Consider the following 23,343-nt stretch of genomic DNA (forward strand, 5'->3'; position numbering starts at 1 on the left):
CCCAAAGTGGGGCAGGGTGAGAGGCACAGAAAGAGCCCAAAGTGGGGGGTGTGCTTGTGAGAGGCTCAGGAAGAGCCCAAAGGAGGGTGGTGTGAGAGGCACAGGAAGAGCCAAAAAGGGCGGTTGGTTGTGGAGAGTGAGGCGTAGGAAGTTCCTAAGGGAGCTGAGACATGGGAAGAATTCAGGCAAGGTGGTGAGGTAACACATGGGCTGACACAGAGTACGGGTGCACACAGGCTTAGTAACTGAGGGGAAAACTCAAATGCACAAAGGGAGGTGAAACACAGGAGATACACGGACTGGTACAGGGACAAAGCAGAACCAGGAATCGCACAAGGACTGCCTGAGGACCCAACCTGGAAAGTCGACAGTAACTGATGGGATGGTCTGAAGATTTGAGAAGAATGCAACAACTGACACAAAGCCTCTACCACACAGAATATTGTCACAACAGCAAGTTGGAGCTCACAGAGACATCATAAATATTTTGCCAGCATGACTGAACTTCAGGGAAAGAAATACTGGTTTCAGTCTTAAAAGTGTTGAAACTACAAGAGGAAATTGTTCTTAAAGGATACTACATACCACTGTGCTTGATTGGAATTATACTTCATATGTTTTAGTTCCTGAAAGTTGCCATAATGAAATTTTGCAACCTATGGCTATCAGTTGTATTCGATTAAATTGTACTGTGTCATGAAGACACTTGATGCTACAGCTCACACGTCTTAATATGACTATAAGGTGCCAGGGATGTGAACTAAGATCGAGAGATACTTCTTCCTGAGATTTGACCACGTTTCAGGCCATACATCTTGTCAAATTGAAAATGAGCTGTGTCCCCTGGAAAGGAGATAAGTTAAAACTGGACTCTGATGCTCAGGCATCTGCTCTGATTTACCACGAAAAGCAGAGGAGAGAGCTGTGTGCACTTCACGCCCTCAATAATGTCTTCCAGGACGGAAGAGCATTCACCAGAGACGCCCTCCAGGAGATTTTTCAGAGGTACCTGAAACATGGGGTGACACTGTTGTAGTGTCGATTTACATTAACCCAATTTCTGGAAACACAGTCTTTACTGAAGCCATTGTCAGCCTTGGCCCAGTTGGTAGAATGAGCTCACCTCAGAATCAGAAGGTTGTATGTTCAAGCTCCATTCCAGAGACCCGAACACCTACTTGAGGTCAACATGGTGCTGAGGGAGCATTGTGCGCTTTGAGGTCTTTCAGATGAGACATTTAACCAGAGTTCTGTCCGCCCCCTTGGGTGGGTGATAAAAATCACGTAGCCACTATTTGAAAAAGAAGAAGGGAGTGTTTCTGTTAACTGCACTACATTTTGTTGTATTCAATTGGCTATAAAGAGCTGAGCGATTTAGAGGTAGTGAAAGGCAATATAAAAATGCAAATCTCCCCCTTTGTGCTGGTTTCCATAGCTGTTTCTAATGATGTGAACCCAAGTTATAGGACTGAAGGATGTCCATTTGGATCTTTGTGTCTGCATTGCTGGGTTTTCAACCGGGGTTATCTAGTCAAACCTAATTTTCTCAATGTGTTTATACTTAATCCTAACTCTTCCCTTTTTAAATGATTTTACAGACTTTGTTTCAATAACTAGTAGAAATAAACTGCTGTTCTAACAATGTGAACAAGTAATTGTGCCTCCTTGTTACCGCTTCACCAGCCCAAGTATTTGGTTTTGATTTTAACCATCAAATAAAATTCCAAGTTGCTCGAGAGAAACAACTGGAGAGGGGAAAATGGAAGCCATGTCACAGGAAGAGGTATCTCTTTCCCTCTCCCCTCATTCCCCCTCCACTCTCTGCCAACCCCCTTGCTGCCACACACACACACACACACACCCCCCCCCACACACCCCCCCCCCCCCCCCCCACCGTCACTTCCATTTTTTTTTTGTTCCATTTATTTATCTCTTCGATCTCTGCAATTGGGAAGATAAAACCAGCAATTGTGTTTGGGTTTTTTTTGATCACTCAAAGGTGTGTGGATTAAAATTACTGTGGTCTTGGAACAGATCAGCCATGATGCAGTAAAATGGTGCATAGGACTCGAGGGGCTGAATGGCCTCCTGTGTTGACATCATGAAATATTTTGCTGAACATCTGCAGCATTAGCTTTGGAAGCTTTTTGAATAATGCAAGTGTTTTTTATCCCAAACTTGAGAACTGAACACCAGTGGCTTGTTTTCCAATCCTCTGGTGCACCATCTCTAGTAAATACATCTTTTCTCCTGAAGCCAACGTTTATACCAGTTAAAACACTTTAACATTTACAATGTTGTCCAGTTCATCACACACACATAATTTTCTTTATAATATATCTTTCATGTTCTCAGGATTTAGCAAAGCTTTCCTTAGCCAATAACATAGTCACAGGAAAAAATAATAAATTTCTCTGCGTCAAAATCTTTCACATTCCACCCTGGGAGTGTTTGACACTCTGTGAGCTACCATGTAAGTTATTGGGTATCTTTGTGAATGAACCTGATCTGTTATCCACATTTTCACCAAGCACAGGTCCCCAGGACACATGAGGGCTTTGATTTGGTCATTTGGGGGAGATGGTAGATATGAAGTTGTTAACCCATTTCTCTAACTAATGTACTTTAGGGAAGGAAATCTGCTGTCCTTAGCTGGTCTGGCCTACATGTGACTCCAGGCACAGCAATTCTTAACTACCCTCTGAAATGTCCTAGCGAACCAATTGTTCAAGGGCAACTAAAGATGGGCCACAAACCCTGGCCTTACAACAGTAAAGAAAAAAAATCTCAGGAGCTGATGTGTGGTATGTTTAGATTTTCAGAAAACTTTTGATAATGTCCCAATCAGGAAGTAACTAAGTAAAATGAGCATGCATGGGATTCGGTGAAATATGTTATTATGAATTGAGAATTGGTTAATGACCAATAAACCAGAGAGTAGGAATTAATGGATCATTCTCAAAGTGCCAGGCTGTGGCCAGTGGGTTACTGCAAGGATCAGAAATAATTTGGATGGGGGGTCCAAACTTGCTCATGTGCCCAAACTAGGTGTTCAGAGGATGCAAAAGAGTTGAACATGCCAAATAAATGTGGCTAGAACATGGCAATGGAAGATAATGTGAATAAGGTAAAGTTTTTCACTTTGGAGAAAATCAGGACCCTTCTGAAATGGTGGGAAGTTGAAAAGCACTGTTGTCCAAAGGGATCTCTGTGTCCTTGTTTGTGAGTCACTAAAAGTTAGAATGCAGGAGCAATAAGGAAGGCAAATGGTTTTTTGGCCTTTGTATGGCGATTTGGGTCAGAACTAAAGATAATTTGCTGCATTTGCATGGAGCTTTGGTGAGAGCTCACCTGGAGTATTGTGTACAGTTTTTGTCAATTTACCTGTGCTTGCCATCAAGGAAATGCTACAGAAGTTCAATAGATTAATCTTTGGGACAGTGGGATTGTTTTATGGTGAGAGATTGAGAAGACTGGGTTTGTAGACCCTTGTGCCTCAAAGAAAAATGGTTGACTTAATTGAAACTGACTTAATTGAAACTAACTTAATTCTTACAGGGCATAACAGGGTGAATGTAGAAAAGATATCCCTGTTAGCTGGTGAGTCTAGAAGAAGGGAACATAATCTCAGGAAGAAAGCGAGGCATTTAGAACTGAGATGAGGAAATTCCTCAGTCACAGCACAGTGAATCATTGGAATTTTTTACATTAGGGAGTTGTGGAAGGTCCATCATTGAGCAGGTTTAGTCAGAAGTTGATAGAGTTCTGGAGACTAATTACAACAAGGGGACATTATGAATGCAGGAAATGGCACCGGACTAGTGATCAGCCCTGAGCTAACTGATTGGAGCAGGCTTGATGGAGTGAATGTCCTCCTCCTCCTGTTCATTTGGTAAATTGGTTGTGTGGCAAATCAATGAAGTTCACAACATGGAAACAGACCGTTCATCCCACCAGTCCATGCTGCTTATGCATCACAATCACCACTGCCTTAACGTCATTCTGTCAATGTCTGAGCTCAGCTCATCTACTGGAGCCATCATCCACAGTGCTGCCCTGAATGGTCTCACATCGTCAAGCTTCCAGAAGCGAACTAGTCAATGGCTATAGGGCCTGTACTAGGTCTTGGTTTTAGTTTCCAGGTCGAGTTAGAGTTCTAATCCTCACTGAAGTCCCTCTGTGGCCTCAGCCCAAACCCATCTTCATTACCTTCTCCAGCCTCATAAGCTTCAGAACTCTGAGCTCTTCCTGCAGTGGGCTCTTGTGCGTCTCCTGCCCCTTTTCACCCCTTCTTTCCTGGCCTTGGCTTCAGCCATCACTGGCCTAAGCCCTGGAGTGTTCTCAGTAGTTTTCTCCTTCCCAGTGATCTCCCTAAAGCCTCTGCTCTTTAACCCAGATTTTAGTTACCCTCTCTGGTGCCTGTCTTGTATTCTCATTGTTAATTTTGATCTAACTACGTCTCTGTGAAGCATCTCGGGAGGCTTTTTCTGCATCAAAGGCGGTGTTGCAAGTTGTTGTTGACCGACCCTGTTTCTATATTTGTTTTCCATTATTCTTCAGCCACTTACCGCTATAAAGTATTCTTAAATATTTCTGAAGAAGGGGCCAGACCCAAAACATCAGCTTTCCTGCTCCTCTGATGCTGCTTGGCCTGCTGTGTTCATCCAGCTCTACACCTCTTAAATATTGATATAGTTTCTGATTCAGTCATGAACTCTGGCAGATAATTCCACAGCTTCGTAGCTTTCTGTTCCAAAAGTGTTTCTTTCAGCTCCCACTCCTATATCCTTAAATTAATTTTGTATCTATGTCCCAACTTTTATCTTTCAGAGCAATATATTTTAAACCCAGATGTGCCATCTTATTTTACTGACATTGCATCTGCCTGTTTTATGCCGATTCTACTGTTGCATCACTGTTGCCTTGAAGTTTAACTTGCACTTCAGAATTGTTTACTGCATTTCCCAGTGACTGCAGGTTAGGATACCATTCACACTAGTTCTAGAAACAGATCATTGGTTTGCGTTGTGACAGGAGCCACATCCAATCACTTTCAGAAACTGCTGTTAACTCCTACTGTGTTTTCTCTCTTCTAACCAGCTTTTAATCCAAATTGCAAACTCCCCTAATTCTGTTGTCTTAATCTTCTCTGGTGGCCCCTTGTGTGGTAACTTGTCAAATACTTTGTGTAAGTCCATGTACACCGCATCCTTTACGTTTCTCTAATTACCACAACCATTACCTCCTCAAAGCATATCTATTCATAGAATCATTTAAATCCCTACAGTGTTAAAGCAGGCCATTTGGCCCATCGAGTCCTTCCGAACAGCATTCCACCCAGATCCACCCCCCCCCACCCCCAACTTATCCTATCTCTATAACCCTGCATTTCCCATGGTTAATCTACCTAACCTACACATCCCTGGACATTATGGGCAATTTAACATGGCCAATCCACCTAGCCTGCACATCTTTAGACTGTGGGAGGAAACCGGAGCACCCGGAGGAAACCCACGCAGACACGGGGAGAATGTGCAAACTCCACACAGACAGTCACCCGAGAATTGATTCAATCCTGGATCCCTGGTGCTGTGAGGTAGCAGTGCTAACCATCAAGCCACCATGCTGGCCCTTCGCTAACAGAATCTTCCTTTCCGGAATAAAAACAGAAACTTCCGGAAAAGCTCAGCACACCTGTGGAGAGAAATCAAGAGTTAACGTTTCGGATTCAGTGACCCTTCCTCAGAACCCTGTCTGAAATTCTTGTTGGCTGTTTCTGGTTGTATTCTCTGTCTAGATGTGTGTTAACTTTTTCTTAAAAGAGCCATGATTTTCCCAGTCCTGCATTAAGACAATTGACTTCATTATCCTTGTTAGCTCTATCTCCCTTTTTGAAAATGGGTGTTGCATTGGCCACTCTGCAGAATTTCCAGGACCTGTTGTGAGTGTAACCTGAATGCCTTGTGCCATTTAGTGTGGCCTTTACTCTGCAGCTCACTGTTACTGATTGACCTGGGGCTGCTTGAAGCACAGTATTCCATCTCTATCAACCCTGGCTGTGATTAGCATGGACATGAAACGCTTCAGTCAAACTAAAACAAACAATTACACTGCCGAAAGCAATCGGGTTGTTACCATGGTAACAGCAACGTAATCTGAAGTAGGGAGAAGCTGAAGGCTCTTATCAATATTTGTACAATTCTGCTGTATGAAGGATCTGAAACACACCTCAATAGTTGGCCTTGCTTGGCAAAGAAACTGTGGAGATTTGGGTGTTTTTGAAATTTAAACTGTTGCTTCTAGTTATGGCATGTTATAGTTTTTACATTTGAACATATTCTGCACAGTACGGTGTGACCTGCACTAATCCTGGCTTGCCTTGTTACTGTTTACAGGGAGTGGTATGAGCTTTCTGCAGTTGCTGATTGAACTGGCAACTTGTGGTTTTAACAAGGGCCAAATCCATTGTTTGCTCAAATAACTGATAAAGCCATAGTTTTGAGGTATGCAGTCCACGTATTGGGTCTCTGACTCTGCTTTTACATCCGAGTGGCCCCAACAATTGTAATAAAAATACAATGATCTTGCACCTTGGGGAGGTGATCGCCTAGCGGTACAATCGCTGGATTGTTAATTAAGAATCTAATGATGACAGTGAATCCATTCCCGATTGTTGGCAAAACCCATCTGGTTCAGTCATGCCCTTTAGGGAAGGAAACTGCCATGCTTACCTGGTCTGGCCTGCATGTGACTCCAGACCTCCAGTATGATGGTTGATTCTGAACTGCCCTCTGGGCAATAAATGCTGCCTAGCCAGTGATGCCCTCATTCCGTTAATCAATAAAGAAAAAGACATCTCTCTTCAATACAGAGAGGAGGGGAAACAGAAAGTTCTGTAGAAACTCAGCCGGTCTGGCAGCATCCATGGAGAGATAAACAGACTTAATGTTTCAAGTCTGACATGACTCTGCAGTCCCAAAGGAAAGTTATCAGATGAGCTGAAACGTTAACTCTGTTTCTCTTTCTCTCTCTCTCTCTCTCTCTCTCCACAAATGCAGCCAGACCTGTTGAGTTTCCCTAGCATTCTTTGTTTTTATTTCAGTTTGCCAACAGCTATGGAATTCAGCTTTTATTTTCAAAGAGAACTAAGGACTGGATGTTGGTAACTTGGGGGGAGGAACCCTCTGAGGGAGATCAAGCATTATACCAGTGAGAAATTAGAAAATGAGTGACTGTGGGTGGATTGTGAGAACTCCCTAATACATGTTTTAAAATATTTGGAACACAGGAAAGGCACTGGCATCTGTTAACATTCAAAACGTTAAGGGTTATTTGGCATAAAAAAACTTACTGCCTTCTCTCTTATGAAATCCAAGCTCTTTTGTTCAAGCTACGAGTAGTGGTAATGTCAGTGGATGGGTAAACCTGAATCCTAGGTTAACGTTCTGGAGATGGGTTCAAATCCCAGGCAGGAGAATGGTGAAATCAATAAAATCAAATATATCATAGAATCCCTACTGTGGGAGCAGGCCATTCGACCCATCGAGTCCCCACTGATCCTTTGAAGAGCATCCAACCCAGACTGATCCCCCTACTCTGTGTAATCCTGCATGTCCCATGGATAATCCACCTAGCCCTGCATAACCTGGACACTATGGGCAATTGAGCTTGCTCAATCCCCCCTAACCTGCACGTCTTTGGACTGTGGGAGGAAACCGGAGCACCCAGAGGAAACCCACGCAGACACGGGGAGAATGTGCACACTCCACACAGACAGTCACCCGAGGGTGGGATCGAACCTGGGTCCCTAGTGCTGTGAGGCAGCTGTGCTAACTACTGAGATTGTAAATGTAGATTTTGTTTTACGTAAAGCTAACCTAATGATGTAACTGCTGTTGATTGTTGTAAAAACCCACCTGGTTCACTAATGTCCTTTTGGGAAAGAAATCCGCTGTCCTAACCTCGATGAGAGTCCAGACCCACAATAAAGTATTTGGCTGTTAAAGGCTCTCTGGGCAAAAAGGGATAGGCAATAAATGTTGGCCTAGCAAATGATACCCGCATCCCTTATGCAGTTACGAAAATCATCTAGGCATGGAGAGACAGAAAACTCCAAAGTCTGATTTGTCATATTGAGATTAGCAAGTGACTCGGTGATGACCTGACTTGGGTGTAAGATTTGTAAGTTTAAAATTGTTTTTGCAAAGTATGCTTTTCAAAAGCTCGTGTCAAACCACAGGGGTGTAACCTAGTTATTTCAAAATCTATTTGTAGCAGAGTCAATACAAGCTGAAATCCCTAAACTTTTACTAATTGTAATGACTCCAAGTTCTCTCTAGATCTCTAATATGTCCTACAGCTATCCACCCTCCTGCAACTCAACAGTTTTTCCTCATTTACTCTAACAAATCCGCAGCACAGATGCTCAGTGGTTAGCACTGCTGCCTCACAGCACCAGGGACCCGGGTTCGATTCCATCCTCGGGTGACTATCTGTGTGGAGTTTGCACATTCTCCCCGTGTCTGCGTGGGTTTCCTCCGGGTGCTCGGGTTTCCTCCCACAGTCCAAAGATGTGCGGGCTAAGTGGATTGGCCATGTTAAAATGCCCGTAGTGTTCAGAGATATGTAGATTAGGTGGGTTATAGGGTTTGAGTCTGGGTGCGATGTTCTGAGAGTTGGTGTGGACTTGTTGGGCCGAAGGGCTTGTTTTCACATTGTAGGGATTCTTAAAAAGAAATCCCTTGTACGTTGCTGATTTCTTGTGAGCATCTTTTAGACTAATATACAGCTGGCAAAGAAATAGCTATAATTTTCTTCAAAAAGACTAAAATGATCTGAAGGGGAACATTATAAAAAAGAGAGCGTGTGCTTTGTACAGCCATGAGATATCCAAGTAATTTCCCGCCTTAACAACATGCAGCAAATGTCAACATTCATTCCTGCTTGAGTTGTGAAGTGAGGGAATTGGTATATTGACAGTTAGCTCACTGAATGTTCCCCAAAGACTGAACTCAGCAATTGATCCATTAATTGATTGACCAGAGTATTATTTAGAAAAACCAAGATGATAACTGTTCCCCTGCAGGATCTTCAGTATTTTTCATATCCCACCACCAGTGTGATCGCAATTATAATGATAAACACGGGACATTTTTGTAACCTTCAGAACATGTTTTAAAAACAAGAAAGTCTGACAGTGAACTCCTTAAAAGTGGTGTCTTTAAACTCTATCAGTTGTTAGGTGCTTTCTTTTTACTTGCCTAAGTAATTTAAATCCAGTACGTAGTTAAATGCACCTACTCCAGCTCAGCGATGGTAATTTCATCTACGATTTGGAAACTGGTCATTTCAAACCAACTCCGGAGACCACAGTGCACATTGAGGGAGTGCTGCACGGTTGGAGGTGCTATTTTTTTGGATGAAACGTTAAATCAAGACCCCAACTGCTCCCTCGGGTGGAAATAGAAGGTCCCCTGTTACCAGAGAGCAAACAGCCCTCTTCAGTACTTTATCCAGCATCACTAACTCAAAATAATCTGGTCATGTTAATGGCTTCTGGTCTGGCCCTGGTGGTGAATTAACATCTTAAAATTACATGTTGTGTTAACTGACTTTAAGCCAGCTGATGCCATAGAAACTAAGAAACAGCTTTTGTTTACGAAGAGAGTTTATTGACTTGCTTAGACTTGTAGCTCTCAGCCAACATCACCAGTGCCTAGATGCTCTCCCATTTGAAATGTCCTCAAAGATATTAATATGATCTATTTCTCTCAGTTTTAACAATGTGATTGATTAGGCATAAGGTTTTTTGTTCTTTTTGACTATTTCATTCATCCCAAATCAGAGATGTTTAACAACAGCTTGTAATGATATAGTGCCTTAACTTAAATATCCCAAGGTACTTCACACAAGCATTACAAAGCAAAATTAGTCATCGAGCTGATATTCAGACAAGTGACATTTACGTGATGGGGAACATTGTAAAGGAGAAAGGAAAGATGAAAAGGTTCTGGGAGGGAATTCCGGAGCTTAGAGCCCAGGTAACTGAAGACACAGATCAATGGTGAGCGGTATAAAATTGGGGATGGACAAGAGAGACCAGAATCGAAAGAATATCGAGACCTCAGTACAGTGGGGCTGAAGGAGATTGTGCAGGTAGTGAGTGGCAGTGCCACAGAGGGATCTGAAAAGAAGCATGAGAATTTTAAACAAAATATTCTTTAGATAAATTGTTAATCATTTGAATCTTGATGTAATCTTATCAACTAGGTTTTTAACAATCTGTAACAGTGAGCAGGTTACATTTTAATGATCACTTGAAGTGATGCTAGCATAATGATAGAAATAAAAGCAACGCAGTGTGGAGCTTCAGGAACACAGCAGGCCAGGCAGCATCAGAGGAGCAGGACAGTTGACGTTTGAGGACCCAACCATCAACTTTACTGCTCCTCTGATGCTGCCTGGCCTGTTGTGTTCCTCCAGCCCTACACCGTGTTGTCTCTGACAGTTCTTGCTATCTCTGAGAACTATAAAAGCAAAATACATTTGTTGTGCAATAGAGTGATTGCAATGTGATTGACACTACTCATCCCTGAAATGGCGTAACAAGCCATTCAAGGACATCATGGTGGCTCAGTGGTTAACACTGCTGCCTCGCAGCGGGATTGATTCCACTCCTGGGGCAACTGTCTGTGTGGAGTTTGCACATTTTCCCCATGCCTGCGTGCTGAGGTTTCTTCCCACAGTCCAAAGGTGTGCAGGGTAGGTGGATTGGCCGTGCTAAATTGTCCCGTAGTGTCTAGGGATGTGCAGGCTAAGTGGGTTAGCCATGGGAAATGTGGGATTGTGGGGACAGGGTAGCATCTGGGTGGGATCCTCTTCAGAGGGTCGGTGTGGACTCGATGGGCCGAATGGCCTACTTCCATGCTGTGTAGGTGTTATGTGGTTCTATGAATTCAACAACAATTAGGGATGGGCAATAAATGCTGGTCTTAATGGCAAAACCCACATGCCATGAAAGAATAAACAAGAGGTAAATTAGAATTGGGTTGAGGTGGAGTGAGTTGTTTTATCTGGATCCTGATTATGGGTGCCCTTCCAGTATGGGGCTGTCTCTGCAGGGAATCTTTTGAGATTTGAAGTGCTGGTGGATTATCCCTCTCATTGGTAGGAATGGTGGGAATTATTTCAGCTGATAAAATTGCACATGGAATCTTGTTAAGTGTGTCTACTCCTTTGGTATGTTGTTAAATAAACTGAGGGATTGTGTAGAAACATTTGGAGCTGTTTATATTTAAGGCATTCATAAGAGTATCAACAATAGGTGCGAGTTTAGATCATGTCCCCTCTCTTTTGCTCTGATATTTAATACATTAATTATATTTCACATTCCTGTCCGATCTCTATAAACACTTAATTCCCTCAACATTCAAGAATCTATTGATCGAGTTTTGAATATTCTTAGCAACCAAGTATCAGCAGCTCTCTGGGGTGGAGAATTTCATATGTTGTAAAGGAAATTTCTTAAGATCAATCTGGTCAGTCTTGGTCTCAGCTTAGACCTTATCCTGAGACTATGACCGTGTTCTAGACTCTGCAATCAGGGGAGATAGGCCTTGACAGTGTAGCCATAGAGAGGCTAAATAATTTTCCGCACTTCAACTTAATTCCCTCACATTCTTTCAAATTCAGGAACGTAGACCCATTGTACACCCTGCTACAAACATTTTTCATATGGGCTATTTGACAGAGATTGGCTGGATAGGAGATGATGCTGTTTAATGTTTAATCAATGTTTGTTTGTTTCTGTCTGTCTGGCAGGTTGTCCCCCAATACTATGGTAACGCCGCACAAGAAGAGCATGCTGGGAACAGGAAACTATGATGTTAATGTAATAATGGCTGCTCTTCAAACTAAAGGTTACGAAGCTGTTTGGTGGGACAAACGAAGGTAGGGAGCCATGTTTTGAGTCTGGAGACTTCAGTGTATAATTTGATAATGATGTAGGTGTGAGCTTGAAAAACCCCTTCAGTCAGAAATTTGAGAGTCTCAAGAATTCTCTGCCACCAAGGCTTTGAATCCACAGTCGTAAACTGTCCGTGAGACTGATACTGATAGGTCTTTGATCTGCCAGGGAATTGAGGAATATGGGGATCAAATGGGAGTGGGAAATTAAAGTATATCAACCATGATTTAAAGGAATGGCAGTGCCGACTGAAGAAGCTATTGTAATCCACCCTGCTCCAGTTTTTATGTTCTAATAACCTGTCAAACTGTTTGAATAACATGTTCACCTTACCTGTATTTTCTTCTTCCCAAAAATCACTGAAATAGCTTACCTAGCCATTTCACTCATTGCTGTTTGTGGGAACTTCCTGTGTGCAAATTAGGGCTGGTATGTTTCACTAATTTAGCAATGACCACTCTTCCAAAGCTTCATTGTGGGTGTAAAGTTTGAGAGGTATCCTAAATGTGTGAAAAGCGTAACATTTTTAGCTTTTTCATTCCTTCTCTAAACTAGTTGGTTATAATCCTATTCCCAGGGCCAATATAAACGCTCACTATTATTGAAGTGCCCCTTGCGTTATTTCAGGATAAAGATAAGTCAGTTTTGTTTTCCTAAATCTATTTTAATTAAGGGAGTGAGTGTTGCCAATGCTGTCAGTTGGAAGTAGCATAGTTTTTGGTGTAGAACTGATGGCAAACTGTGTCTATTTCAATGGAGTTTTCACAAGCAATTTTAATTAGATTTTATCTTTAGCATCTACAAAATCAGAAGATGGGGCATCAAAAGCTGTCCAGCTGAATGTAATTTACAGCTGCAGCCCTGCATTGGTAGTTTGAGTGTTGGGTTGTATTGCAGATGCTGTTCAGTTGTCCAGGATTGTTTTGCTCACGGATTGTGATACAGTTCATGTCGGAGCACATCATGCCAGTGTTTGAACAATTCTATCCAATGTGTGATCGTGAAGGTGGGGAAAGCTCTCTGTCCTTCCCGATTGTAAGCTGCCATTTTGCTTTGGAATGACGTTATAACCATTTACATTTTATCGAGCCTGTGTCCTGGCCCTGATGTGTGCTGCTGGCTGATGTAATTTGTATTATTTATAGTTCCTTGTGCCCACATGAAGGCAAGGGACACCAGCAGCTCACCTGAACGCTTAGTGATGCACGTAAATATAATGTGCTCAGCATCCAAAACTGTAAATCAGAATAATCAACCTCGATGTGCAGGTTTTGATAGGTTTCGTGTTTCTCTAATGATGTTACAGGCATGATTCACAACTGCAAGCAACCACCAGTCTCCATGTAGCCAATGTTTTATTATTGGGTGGGACAGTACACGAGAGTGAGTCCCTCGCCTAGTGTGGGGTTCTGGTCCCCAGCGTATAGTGACACTGTTGTGTTTCACTTGAGTGGCTATTGTTCACATATTTGTCCAGGCACTGAGTTCTTCCCATCGTGACATCCACTTGCTATCACTTTATGCCTAACCCAATTAATGCTGAATGCTGCGGATGTTTGAAATCTGAAATAAAAACACCGAAACACTGACAATGCTCAGCAGGTCTGGCAGTATCCATGGAGAAGGAAGCAGGTTGCAAAGCGTGATCTGACTGAAACCTTAACTCTCTCTTCTCTCTGCACCAATAGAGGCCCTGGGCAATTTAACACCACCGTTTCCCATCCCTATATTCTCCCTCAGCCCCTTCTCAGTGCATGCACTGAGACCTGATTCTCATCCCAGTTGGGGATGGCTACCTTTGCAAAAACTTGAAGTTTAATTTTTTTTTATCCTGCAGCTCCATGGCTGAACAGAGTACCCTTAGTATTCCTGTATTTCAGTGTACTGCTCTTCATAGATGAATGGGGAGGCAATGGTTTAGTGGTAATGAGACTGAACTAGCAATCTAAACCCTAGATCAATGTTCTGGGGTCATGGGTTCAAATCCAGCCATGGCTGATGATTAATAAAAATCTGGAATTAATAGCTAGTGTAATGATGACCATGTAACTATTATCGATTGCTGTAAAAACCCATCAGGTTCACTAATGTGGCTTAAGGGAGGGAAATCTGCCATCATAATAGAGGGATTGAGTTCAAGAGCTGTGAAGTTATGCTCCAGCTGTACAAAACCCTGGTTTGGCCACATCTGGAGTATTGTGTCCAGTTCCGGTCACCTCATTACAGGAAAGATGTGGAAGCGTTGGAAAAGGCACAGAGGAGATTTACCAGGATGTTGCCTGGAATGAAGAGAAGGTCTTACGTGGAAAGGTTGAGAGAGCTAGGGCTTTTCTCTTCAGAATGACGAAGGCTGAGAGATGACTTGATAGAGGTGTACAAAATGATCAGAGGTATAGATAGAGTGGACAGCCAGAAACTCTTTCCTAGGGTGGAGGTAGCTATTATGAGGGAGCATAGTTTTAAAGTGAATGGAGGTAGATATAGGGGAGACGTCAGAGGTAGGTTCTTTACTACGAGAGTGGTCAGGGCGTGGAATGCATTGCCGGAGAGGGTAGTGGAATTGGCCTCATTAGGGGCATTTAAGTGGCTATTAGATAGGCATATGGATGATAGTATAAGGTAGGGGTGGAGGTTAGATAGACCTTAGGTTTAGGGTAAAAGTTAGGCACAACACCGTGGGCCGAATGGCCTGTACTGTTATATGTTCTATGTTCTATCACTTAACCAGTCTAGTTTTCATGTAAACCCCCTCTGGGCAATTGGGAATGGACCATAAATGCTGGCCTAGACAGCAACCTCCATGTGCTGTGAAGGAATAAATTTTAAAACGAGTTTGTTCCCTTTAAAATTTGGGTTTAAAATTCCAAATTAGTTTGCTTTCTGCACCATTTGGTGTGAATTCCTGTTAAATAAAAATGTTGTACTTTCCAGAGTTTACTGTCTCAAACCAAATTATATGATGCCAGCTGTTTGTAGACTCTTCAACTTCTGTCCACTGTAAATCTGAGCAAAGGCAAGGACTTGTATTAATGTGAGTGTCTTTGAAGGGAGTTTTCAAATGTTTTCAAAGTATTGGTACTAATGGATCAGCTCTCAAACACATCTGTCCACCTTCTGACATTGTTTGTGCCTTTCTTTCAGAGACGTTAATACTATTGCTCTTTCGAATGTGATGGGCTTTATTATGAACATCCCCTCCAGCTTGTGTTGGGGTCCCGTGAAGCTTCCCCTTAAAAGGCAGCACTGGATTGGTGTCCGCGAAGTTGCTGGGATTTACTACAACCTCGACTCGAAGCTGAAACTGCCAGATCAGATTGGCAATGAGGATGATCTCAGGTGAGTTGATCACCAAGGTGGACTTCAGTGATCGGAGTTCACCAGTGTCCTGTGTGCTGTTTGACATATAAATATGAAGAGGGAAACCTGGTGGTAAAATGTCAGTCAGACAGGGAGTGATTCACTTCTCAAGTGTCTTTGTGTGGACCCTGGATGACTACAGGATTGAACTGACACATGATGCCTTCCATAGCCAGATAGCCTACTGACGTTTAAATACTGTCCCTCACCTGTCATGCTGATTTATTTCCTGAATGTGTTGCCCCTTGCGGAGGTCGAGTTCCACATTCAGCAGCAGCTATTGAGGGGACTTGTTAAAGACAAGAATCCAGCCGTTGAGGTAACTCATCTGCCAGTGAGACAGGGCAGCAGTGGTGAAGCCCAGGCTGTCATTGTCTCACTCCCATTCCCGTGCAAGTCAGAGGCTTCTGTCACTAAGTCACACATTGCATTCTAGACCGTGTCTGAGGTTGTTTATTTGTTGCCCATCCTCAACATTGCAGGCAGGCTGCCTTCTAAAACATTGCAGTGGTTTGATACAGTGTGAGTTAGTCAGGGAACGTTTTAACGCTCCTCCTACGTAGTTAGTGTGGGTGGGAGAAAAGGTGAGAACGGGACCAGATGTGATGGAGAGAAATCCAGTAAAGGGCTCAGGTGTGTAACTTCCTGACCTTGTATAAGTAGCCACAGACCATGACCTGTCAATTAGCCGCTCTGGTGAAGTTTTAAATGGATATAATTTAGTTCCTCTATACCTTACAAAGGATAAGTTTGATTGCTGATACCTTAGCTGTTCGCTGAACAAGTGGTATAGAGGCTGTAGTTAACCACAGTGACCTTTAATGAGGAATGGGAGGAATAAAGACCTGTTGCTGCTGCTTTAATATCTGCAGTTATCATGCACCTTTATTGGTTTGAAACTTTGAAGTGACCAGTTGTGCAGGTGAATCATCCCCTGCCTTTAATGTGTGTGTGTGTGTCTGTCTGTAGGTGTCTGTCTGCACGCGTAGGTGCTGAGTGGCCTTCGCTGTGGTCTCCTGCCCACTCAGAGAGCCTGTTAGTGTCATGGTCCCCACACATGTGCATGGCCATCACTTTGTTGACGTGCTGGGGGGGGGTTTGCAGCCATTGAAAATCTTACCCATTAAAGGAGTCAGAAACTTGGGATCAAGCAGAAAGAGAGACCAGTAAGTCATAGAGTCGTGGACAGTTATAGAGGTGTACAGCACGGAAACAGACCCTTCAGTCCATAGCATCCATGCCAACCAGATATCCTAAATAAATCTAGTCCAATTTGCCAGCATTTGGCCCATATCCCTCTAAACCCTTCCTATTCATATACCCATCCAGATGCCTTTTAAATTTATTGTACCAGCCTCCTTCACTTTCTCTGCCAGCCCATTCTATACACATACCACCATCTGCGTGAAAAAGCTGCCCTTTAGGTCCCTTTTAAATCTTTCCCCTCTCACCTTAAACCTGTGCCTTCTAGTTTTGGATTCCCCCACCCTGGGGGGAAAAACCTTGGCTATTCAACCTCTACAAGGTCACCCCTCAGCCTCTGACACTCCAGGGAAAATAGCCCCAGCTTATTCAGCTTCTCCCTATAGCTCAAACCCTCCAACCCCAGCAACATCCTTGTAAATCTTTTCTGAATCCTCTCACGTTTCACAACATGCTTCCTATAGCAGGGAGACCAGAATTGCACGCAGTGTTCAAATAGTGGCCGGACCAATGTCATATACACCGTTGAGTCTGAAAAACTGGGGCAAAAAAGAAACATTTTGGATGTAAGGAGTGAACGCAATGCAATAACATCCCTGGAATGTTGGCGTGAGAAAGTTTGGAAAAAGTGGTTTATATAGTCATGCCTCCTGGCATTCTGTGTGAATTGTACACTGTTTCAACAATTATCTCTGTTTTATAAATTTCTACACAGAAAGTTTCTGAAACACCAGCTGAGGGGGAAGAACTGTGAGCTCCTATTGATTGTGAGTGAAGAGGTTGAAGTTCATCAGAGCTGGAGGACAGATTGCTGACTTGGGGGAAGTCCCAGTATGAACCATGCCTTGCAGTCATTGCAGCTCCATGCTCAAGGGATGAAGCAAAACTCTTAAACACATCAGCTGTTGAAGTCTTTATCGGTGGAAAAGGAATTTCCTTTTAGCTCTACGTATCTTTGAAAGACTTAAGTATTTGAAATGAAAGTTGGTGCTTTTTTTTAAAAAAAAGAATTACTCAAGCAGAAAATCGGATGAGGGATGAAAAGTGTCTAGTTTCTATTTTGTTGTTTAGCGAATTAAACAATGTAAATTGTATAAATATTAAAATTGGGGGGAAATTATCAGAAATAAAAGCCAGACAAGGCTTCAGGTCAAGACTAAGTTAAGCAAGAATTTCAAGCAGCAAACGCATCCCAGCACCAAGGCCCAAGTAAATCTTTTGGTCCAAAAGTTACAACAAAACGCTGGAAATATTCAGCTCATCAGGCAATGAAAGAACTGGAGTTATTTTTTTAAGTCAGTGACTTTTCATCTAGAAAGTTGTTGCTTGATTTGGAATAACTAACCATCAGCATCCCTGCTGAGCCTCTTTCCTAATCAGCAGTGGTTTGCCAGTACTTTATTTTGTTAAATTGAGACATTATCACTTTTTCTCACTAACTAATTGGGAAATCAAGCAGACATTTGTTTGGGGCTTGTGTTGCTAATGATGAAGACATTGGGATGACGTCTGTGCTGCACAATGTGAAACTTTTTTTTTAAATTTGGAAATTGATCCCTTCGCTGTCTACACACGGGATCCCGTGTGATTCAAAAGTGATAAATCAAGTTTTAAAATTAAATGTTTTGGCTACCTGCTTCTTAAAATGGATACCAAGAGTTTAAAAGTAGTAAGCACATTGACAATCTGGTCAAAGGTATAGAGTATTGTTAAGCTTGTTCAAATCCTGTAGGTATTAGTTTTCCAGTATGTGTTGTAACTTGACAAAAGCTTGTACTACCTGTTAGTGCCAATGAGAGTGTCTGTGTGATTCAGAATCCCTTTAGTACGTTTTATCAGTGACATCCAGGCAGTAACTTTAACATAACTCACTAGGGAATGGAGTCTGGCAGATTTGCCAGTTGTACACCCTTGCCCAGTATTAGTTTCTAATGATTACAATAGGAGTGAAAGCAGCTGGATGGGGTGTGAAACCTGCGACAATCTGGTCTGTTTTCCCAGAACCGATGGGGAGCTGACTTTGGGTGGAATTCAACCCCCACGCCCCGACATTATGTCAGAAAATATTTGTCTGATTGACCAAAGTCAGAAATTGAAACCAGTGACAAGCCAATAAATAACTAATGAGCAACATGGACCAGTTAAAAGTCCTGGACAAGCAAGCAGTCTTTAGGCACCTTAATAATTGTCTGGACAATCTATTGGGGGAAGAAAAAGACAGCAGGGAGATTCCAAATTCCCCAAGTTATAGAATTTGTTAGCTATATTTCATAAAATTTAAGTTATCTAAATTATGTAGCTTTTTATTTAACTGTTCAGATAACGCAGCCACTGTTGCAAGAACTGGAGACTGGGGTGAGCTGCACTCACTGATGAATAGATGCTATTTGTCCTCAGATTGCGGATAGATCTGATAACAAACACAGTCGTTCATCTTGACCTGCATCTCTGAGAGGGATGCTCTAAACCAGCACATTTTGTAGTTTAACCAATGGTATTGAGTCTTGCTGTAAGATTGGGTGTTGAGGGAGGAGGAGGAGGGAGCATCATCCCAATAGAATCATCCTTTTCATAATCACTGTTCCTGATTTTGACTGCTTCCTGGCAGATTGCACTCCTGGTAAACATGTATCCCTGTGGATTTAGATCTGCCTTGAATTGACTTTACACTAAGAGCACTGGTTAAATTAATGACTCCTCTGCATTTCTTGAGTGGGCATGATAACAATGTGACTCAGACATGTTGGAACCTAAAATCCAGCAACATGGACAAAATGATAAGATGCAGGCTCCTTTGATTAAAGAAATGAGAAAATGTTGAGAAGCCTCCATCCCATTCACTAGGTTGTGGTCAGATTGATCATAGGCATTGTAGTTCTGTAGACTGGGACCTCTGCAACAGGCATCTCGGAGTCGGTCAATTCCTCATTGCTGACCATATGCCCTTGCCCCTCAGTTGCTGAGACTCAAAAGTACTTGTCACCAGCTGAGAAATATTACTGGTTTACATCTTAAGAGGTGTGCCCAAACAGAGGGTAGGGATGTGGGCCTTAGGAAGGAATGGAGTTCATTTCCAAAGCACCTTTCACAACCTCCAGATGCTCCAAGATGCTTTTGAATTGTTTTCACTTTTGTAATGGAAGAATGAGCTTTATAAACACGATGGCCTCACATCACCTGTTCTGTGTGAAATCACCTGCAGACTGGAATAAGTGGGTATGTAGGATTTGGCCAAGAGTTTGAATTGACTGGAAACTGAAATGATTTGAATTTTGTAATTGCACTTCAAGGAAAAAAAAATGAGAAAAGGCATCTCATTTTGGCAAAGTTCATCTCCTTGGTGCAAACATTCAAACAGAAGAATTGCTAGCAGTGAGGATTTTGGTTTGACCTTGAGCTCAGGCTCAGAAAGTGATAATTTGGTCAGCTCCCTTGTGGTTAAACTAGGGAGTTACAGACAGGTGATGTCACAGCACAGGTTTGCAAGTTGGTAAAGCAGTCTGTTGGATGCATTTCTTTTCTGGTCCTGGTAATGCTTTGAGTTTCCCATGGAGCTGCTGTTCTCACTGGTTTGCTGTGAGTTGGAGTGCAGAATAACTGGCGTCTTGCCACTTGGCCTGGACCTATCTTGTTTCTAAGCCTTGAAAATGTAAACATCACTCAGCCCTCAAGTCTGGTAACCACTTCAAAGGTGGTGGAGTGTTGGAGAAAGAAATAAGCAGGCAGTGGCCTGAAGGCAACACCATGTGTACAGAAACCGAAGGGGAAACATTGACGGAGCTACAGTGTCCCGTCAGATGTAGAGTGCTCAGTTTAACTGTGTGATAACAATCAAATGCTGAGTTAACATTCGCAAAAGAAATGATGGAAACAAATTGCAAATCTGTTGACTGGCACTCCATTCTGCAGGATAAAGGAGGATTATGACACTGGCACAGTCCAGTTGCATCCACGAGGAACACATGGTAGAAATTCCAAGTGGGGCGGGAGGGGGGATTGACATTGCATCAACATTTTCCAACAACCACCAGCTTCAAACTTCTGAAAACTGAATCTAGAAATCTGAAGGGTGCCTCATTTGAGAATCTGAAACTTACCCAAGAGCCAGGTCTTGTTACCAAAGACGAATGAGTAAGAGAAATGTGCAACTGAAGGCTTTTATATTTCGAAGTGTTTGGGATGTAGATTCAAAGTTTTCTTACACTTCACCAGAGTAATACAACCTCCTTTAGCCACTGGGATGGTGATGAATTTTCAGATTTGCGCAGGAGGGAGCCAAGCGTTGGAGATACTATTTGTAGGTTGTGGGAGTTTTGGAGGTAGAACTGTGTCTATTGGAGTCTTGAGACAGATGATATTTGTAGGAATGGGGGTGTGGAAGTGGAGCTGGTATTTTGGGGTCTGGAGATGGTATTTGTAGGTTGTGGAAACCAATAAGTAAAGAAAACGCAATAATGCAAAGTAGGTTTCGTTAGTCTTGATGAGGAATGCCCATAAATCCTTTGTGGCCAAAGTTGCAGGAATCCAATACTGCAGCATTTCTGGATGTGACCCACCTGTAAACCTCATCTTTTTCTCTGGTACAGGTCAGCAGCGTGAACTGGAAGGAAAGCCTTTCTGCCAGGGATAGTATTTCGTTAAGGGGTTGGGTTAGTTCTGGCCGTCCTCTTTTCAAAGAAGTTGTTATTGAGTTTGTGTAATCAGAGAACTGACCAAAGTTTGTTGCAGTTGGCAGCCTCCCCCAGTCCAGTGTTGCTATTTTTTTCCAGTAATCCGATTGAAGCAAGGAACGCTGAGCCCATTTGCAGGCGACCAATAGGGACTCTGCAAACGTGTGTATCTCTACTGCCTCTGTTGCACTTTAAATATTATAACTTTATTGCATAGTTAACACAGAAACCTGGCATGATTGCAGGCAGAAAGGAAATCAGTTTGTATTTTTACATAATTAACATCCGGTCACTATTATTTATCCCTTGAATTTGGGAGAGGGATGAACAGTGCAATGCTGTATAATAAACACTATATATTTGGGTAATTGTGAGGGTCATTTTTGTTACAATTCCTCAGGTCCCAGAAATTGAGTTTCTGACCTGCCAGCCTTGTGACCCTTCAGCCTATTTTGTGTTGTGTCTGTGAATGGAAAACAAAACCCATACTGTTTGAGTAAAATCTTCCATTAATTTGTTTAAATATGAAACTAATAGTTTTTTTTTGTGGCCTTAATGTGTAACATAAAGGAGTTTATGGCTGTGTTTAAGAAAAGTAACTATTAAACTTTTCTTGGCAACACACTTCAGTTTCTAACTCTTTCTTCAAACTGGATTGTATCTGGAGGCAGTCTACATTCAGCAGTTTGGTTTATAAAATAGCTACAATTAAAGGTTTGAGTCAAGTTAGCAATTACTGTGGGTTGGTACCGGGGAATGAAACATTGCTTGGTTTTCACAACTTACTGGTATTTTAATAACAATGACCTTGAACAGAGAACCCATCATGTGCTAATCGAGGTGGTGGTGTTCATAGTGGCATTTGCTAGTAATCTAGAAATGGAGGGGATGTGTTCTGACAGATGGTGTAATTTTAATTAATGGAAATCTAGAGTTGAAAGCTGGCCTAATGGGACCATATAACCACTGTCAATCGTGGTTTAAAAACCTATTTTGTTCACGAATTTCATTTAGGGAAGGAAATCTGTTGTCCTCACTTGGTCTGACCTACATGTGACTCCAGACCCACAGCAATGTGTTGACTCTTAACTGACTGCTGGGGAATTTAGGGATAGGCAATAAATGCTGGCTTAGACAGCAATGCCCACATCTCATGAAGAATTAAAAGTCTCACCAACATGGTGATCAAGAGATTATTGGATGTTTCATGATATTGATGCTGAAGGGAGAGGGAAACTTCTTCATGTTGCTTGACTGAGAGCCATGGGTCCCATGGATCTGCAGTTGGAGTGGCAGTGCTCTGAGAGTCTAAACCTCTGTCAATGCACATGTTCTTTTGCCCCATGCCTTCAGCTGCCTGGGCCCTACACAACTTCGATTCCCTCCTTAGATCCATCTGCCTCCCTTTCCTCTCTTAAGACATTCCTCAAAAGTACCTCTAACTGAGTGTTTGGTCATTCTGCCCTAAGTCTATTGCAAACGTGGTTTGATAACATCCCAGGACATCACACATTAAAAGGGGTGAGATAAGTCTGTGACCGTCAACACTCAATTCCAATATTTTCATTGCTCTGTAGAATCCCTACAATGCAGAAACAGGCCATTCAGCCCAACAAGTCCATACAACCCCCTCCAAAGAGCATCCCACCCTTTCCCTGTAACCCTGCATTTTTCCATGTCTAATCCACCTAATTTACACACCCCTGGACACTACAGGACAATTTTCCATGGCCAATCCACCCCAACCCGCATGTGTTTGGACTATGGGAGGAAACTGGAGCACCTGGCGGAAACCCACACAGACATGGGGAGAATGTGCAAACTCCACACAGACAGTCACCTGAGGGTAGAATCAAACCTAGGTCCCTGGTGCTGTGAGGCAGCAGTGCTAACCACAATGCTGCCTTTCTCAGAATATAAGCTGTTCCAATCAGTTCTTTGCTTCCTTTACAAATAAGACACAGATCTTGAGATAGCAAGGTGTAGAGCTGGATGAACACAGCAGGCCAAGCAGCATCAGAGGAGCAGGAAAGCTGACGTTTCGGGCCTAGACCCTTCTTCAGAAATGGGGGAGGGGAAGGGGGTCTGAAATAAATAGGGAGAGAGGGGGAGGCGGATAGAGGAGAAGATAGGTGGAGAGGAGACAGA

At 42.7% G+C, this 23,343-nt stretch overlaps 1 protein-coding gene across 1 annotated transcript; it reads left to right on the forward strand.

Annotated features, from left to right (window-relative positions):
- Positions 1 to 21,819, forward strand: josd1 (Josephin domain containing 1). The gene is made up of 4 exons (XM_020522543.2): positions 1 to 1,005; positions 11,821 to 11,949; positions 15,107 to 15,301; positions 17,241 to 21,819. Exons 1-4 carry the CDS (start codon positions 830 to 832, stop codon positions 17,338 to 17,340), a joined length of 600 nt encoding a protein of 199 aa, XP_020378132.1. The 5' UTR covers positions 1 to 829; the 3' UTR covers positions 17,341 to 21,819.
- Positions 21,820 to 23,343: the final 1,524 nt, after the last annotated feature.

The sequence above is a fragment of the Rhincodon typus genome, chromosome 37, assembly GCF_021869965.1.
Source record: "Rhincodon typus isolate 14 chromosome 37, sRhiTyp1.1, whole genome shotgun sequence".
In the NCBI taxonomy this organism is placed as follows: Eukaryota; Metazoa; Chordata; class Chondrichthyes; order Orectolobiformes; family Rhincodontidae; genus Rhincodon; species Rhincodon typus.